The 3,761-nt window shown below is 27.8% G+C and overlaps 1 protein-coding gene across 1 annotated transcript; it reads left to right on the top strand.

The window, feature by feature from the left end:
- Nucleotides 1-2,653: 2,653 nt before the first annotated feature.
- Nucleotides 2,654-3,499, top strand: LOC120080964 (zinc finger protein 1-like). Its single transcript, XM_039035645.1, has one exon. The coding sequence runs from the start codon at nt 2,654-2,656 to the stop codon at nt 3,497-3,499; it is 846 nt and encodes a 281-aa protein (XP_038891573.1).
- The last annotated feature ends 262 nt before the right edge of the window (nt 3,500-3,761 follow it).

Raw genomic sequence — 3,761 nt, 5'->3', positions numbered from 1 at the left:
TATCAAATAAAGAAAAAATAATAATAGGACCCAATTCAAACTTTCTCTAGTTTAAGCATATTCCTTATGTAGAGTGGTAGATCAAGGAGACGTATAAACTAGCAAAAAAGGAAAAAAGGACACCAAAAAATCCATAATTTGTACTATTTAGGGTATTAATGTTTCTTACAAATGACCTAAAATGGTTTTTATCAATAATAATAATAAATAACTTATGCTGTTTCATATTACCAAATTTATTACCATGAAATGAGATTTAAACTCATATTAACTTATATTTGATAATCATATGAGTTGGCTTATTAATTTTATAGTAACAATATTCATCTTTATAATTTCTCGTACTAAACCTTAACTTTATAGCATACTAAAATTTTGTCAACATGTCAACATTTTTATCTACATGTTCATGAATTCAATATCCACATAAATGGTAAAGCAATACATTTTCATTATATTAGAAAGAAATCGGTACAAAGAAGAAAAAAGGCAAGAAAATGTCTCTAACATGAATACTATGTATTAATTTAAGTAGTTATTTTTTAAAAAACAATCCCTCGCTATGTTCGTCGACATTTCAAATCTTTGTTAAAACTAATATTATCCCACATTTTTTAAAATACTAAGATAATTTTGATCCTAAGAATTAAGAAGGAATTCTTTTTTTTTTCACAAATTGGCGAATAAGAAACCATCATTATATTATTATATTGATTGATATTGAAAACTAATTAAGTTTTTTAGAGTAGATATAGAAAATTGAAACATATTAATCTATGAAATGAAAACTGTTGAATGAAAAGAGTGGTTTGTATTAGGCAACTTGAAAAGGTTGATACATAATGTTCAAAATTAATTAAGATGTTATTTTAAGAAAAAAATGTGGAAGTTTTAGTAAGTGCAAATTAAAGTCGATCATTATAAAATTTGGTTAAAATCAATTTACGAAAAGAATTAAGTTATAGAAACAAAGGGCTGAAAATTTTAATGTAAAGCCATCTAGTTGTGATGATGATAATTATGAAAAGATTTTACATTTTTTTTCCTCAATTTGAAAGTTCAAATTTGTTCAAATTTTTGTGCATGGCAAGGCTTAATTATGGTAATTATGTTTGTGATATCATTCAAATCTTCAATTCTTATTTAAGACCTCTCTAATATGTTTTTTTTTTTTTAATTAATACCCCAAAATTAAAAATAAAATCATTAAACATGGTATAATCTAATTTTTGAAGAAAAGTTTAAAAATAATGGAATAATTCTAAAACATGTTTTATAAACTTAATAATACATAAAACAATGATATGGAAAATAAAGCATCTTATTTAACTTTTTTTTTCTAAAAATAGAATATTGCTAGCAATTAATTCTTTTTTGGTACAACGGGATTCAAATCACGGATCTTCTAATTGTTTACATATACATATATCGTGTTAGCAACTAACCTGTGAATATTCTAGAATAATAATTATAAACAAATCATTGAATGTAATTATGATTAAAATATACGTTTAGTTCATGAATTTTTTTAGTTGCGTTTTTAGTTTTTAAAATTTAAAAAGATTTAATAAATCCACGAATTTGTAATTTTATCTATAATAAGTATTTTAACTTCAAAAATTATGTATAACATATCTCTAAAATTTCAATTTGTGTACAATATAATAGATAACTAAATTTTTTATTTTGTGTCTTTATAGGTCTTTCTTTTCATCGATTTGTTTTAAAATTCATGATGTACACTATTGATACAAAACTGAAACTTTTAGAATTTTGTTAAGCAAAATTTAAAATTTTATATAATGGATTAATTAATTTCTAAAATTTTGTATATGTGAAAAGCTCAATATATACAAAATTAAGAGTGCAAGAGATTTTTTTTTTTTTTTTTTTAAGACGATACGGGTTTTTGGGTTGGTAGATGCATCGAGTTTTTCAAGAACCTATTAAATACGTTTAAAATTACCAAATAACTTAGTTTATGGACTAAATTTGTAATTTAATATTTTATAGGCTGAATTTCAAAGTTTAATGATTACAACAAAATTAAAAATTTTAGAAACCATGAAACAACCCTAAAACTAATTAAGTAATTTGTTGTCCTTGTCTTGTTTAAGGAAATTGAATGTGTCTCCATGACAATATCCCTAACATGTAGTAATAATAATTAATAAAAGAACATAAACATAGAATTTTCAAACTAAAAACAATAAAAATAAAAATTTCCCATTGATTATTATAGGAAAGTTTAATCAATGAGATGAGATGTGTTTTATCTCATGCTTTTTTCAGATCAAACTCATTAATATTTTTCTTTAGCGACAGATTCTACCGTGTTGATCTTACTTTTGACTTATTATGATTATTATTATTATTTTATAAAAAAAAAAAAGAGTTTGAAACTTTAAAATAATTATTCATCTCAACTCCATGGCTTTTGAAGAACAAAAATGCAATTAAATAATAATAATAATAATTTAAAAAACATATCTTCGTTTATAATTTGCATGGAAATAACTTTTTCCTTAATTGCAAATCTCATTGAATTAATGTCAACCAGAAATATAAAACCCAATTCCTCTCTTTCAATTTTCTTTCACAAGTTTCAAATTTGTTTGAAGGTTTTTATTATTATTAATTTTTTTGGTTGGCTATGGCTGAAACTGAAAAAGATAATCAAAATTGGCCTTCTGAAGCTTCTAGTACCTCCGCCACATCCTATGGCGGACTGGCAAAGATGAAGATGGAGATTGTTGTTGCCGATAAAATCGACGGTGGTGATCAGCAATCGCAGGAGTCGAACTCACGGTTGTTGGATCTCAAGCTTTCTAACAATATTGAGAACTCTGGCAACGGCATGCCGGAGATGGTGGAATCTTCTTCTCAAGGTCATATAAATAATGAATTATCTTCCAATACAAAATCTAGGGTTTTTTCTTGCAACTTTTGCAAGAGGGGATTTTCAACCTCCCAAGCCCTAGGAGGCCACCAAAATGCACACAAACAAGAAAGGGCTATGGCCAAGCGCCACCAAGAAATGGAACTCGGACGCAACGCCAATGTCGTTGGGCCATCATACTTGTCGTCATACTATAGTCCATATTCTTCCCTCTCATCTCATCCATCCTACCGATCATCGTATCGAATGCGAATGGATTCAGTGATTCACAAACCATCATATCGGTGGCTCGAGTCTCCCATGCTACAGTTTCACGGCGTAGTAGATGGTCCTTGGGCTTCCCGGTCGATGGTGGTGAATAGTAATAATAATAACAATTCAAATTTATTGGCATTTGAAAGGTTAAAGATGGAGAGAATTCAAGTCCACAATGGTGGATTTCAATTCCCATCTGCGATAAATGCATTTGAATCAATGAGAAGATTTGAAGAAGATGGAACGATTTCAATACCGAGTTTGAACCGTTCTGAACTGCCAATGTTGAAGATGGATGACCATGTGGAAGAAAGCCATGAACTTGATTTATCACTCAAGCTTTAATTTAGAGTTTGATCTTCATCTCTTTTCTGTTTAAGAAACCGACAGAATGTTGTGTTGGTTTTTTCTTTTTTCCTTTCCTTTGCCAAGAAAGTTTTAATGTCGTTGTAATTTCCTTTTTTACTACATACACTACAACAAATGTCCCTTTCCATTGCTTTTTTTTAATAGTGTTTTATAAAATCTGCTCTAAAAAGAGAGAGAAACAGTGGCAAAAGGTTGTTAGAAAAAAAACGTGGAGGACAAATATGAAAAATGAAAGATA

The sequence above is a fragment of the Benincasa hispida genome, chromosome 7 (genome assembly GCF_009727055.1).
Source record: "Benincasa hispida cultivar B227 chromosome 7, ASM972705v1, whole genome shotgun sequence".
NCBI classification, from domain to species: Eukaryota; Viridiplantae; Streptophyta; class Magnoliopsida; order Cucurbitales; family Cucurbitaceae; genus Benincasa; species Benincasa hispida.
This window is presented reverse-complemented; position numbering and strand designations above follow the sequence as displayed.

Excerpts from the sequence above, each read along its gene's own strand:
- LOC120080964 (XM_039035645.1), top strand. The coding sequence starts at position 2,654 with ATGGCTGAAACTGAAAAAGATAATCAAAATTGGCCTTCTGAAGCTTCT.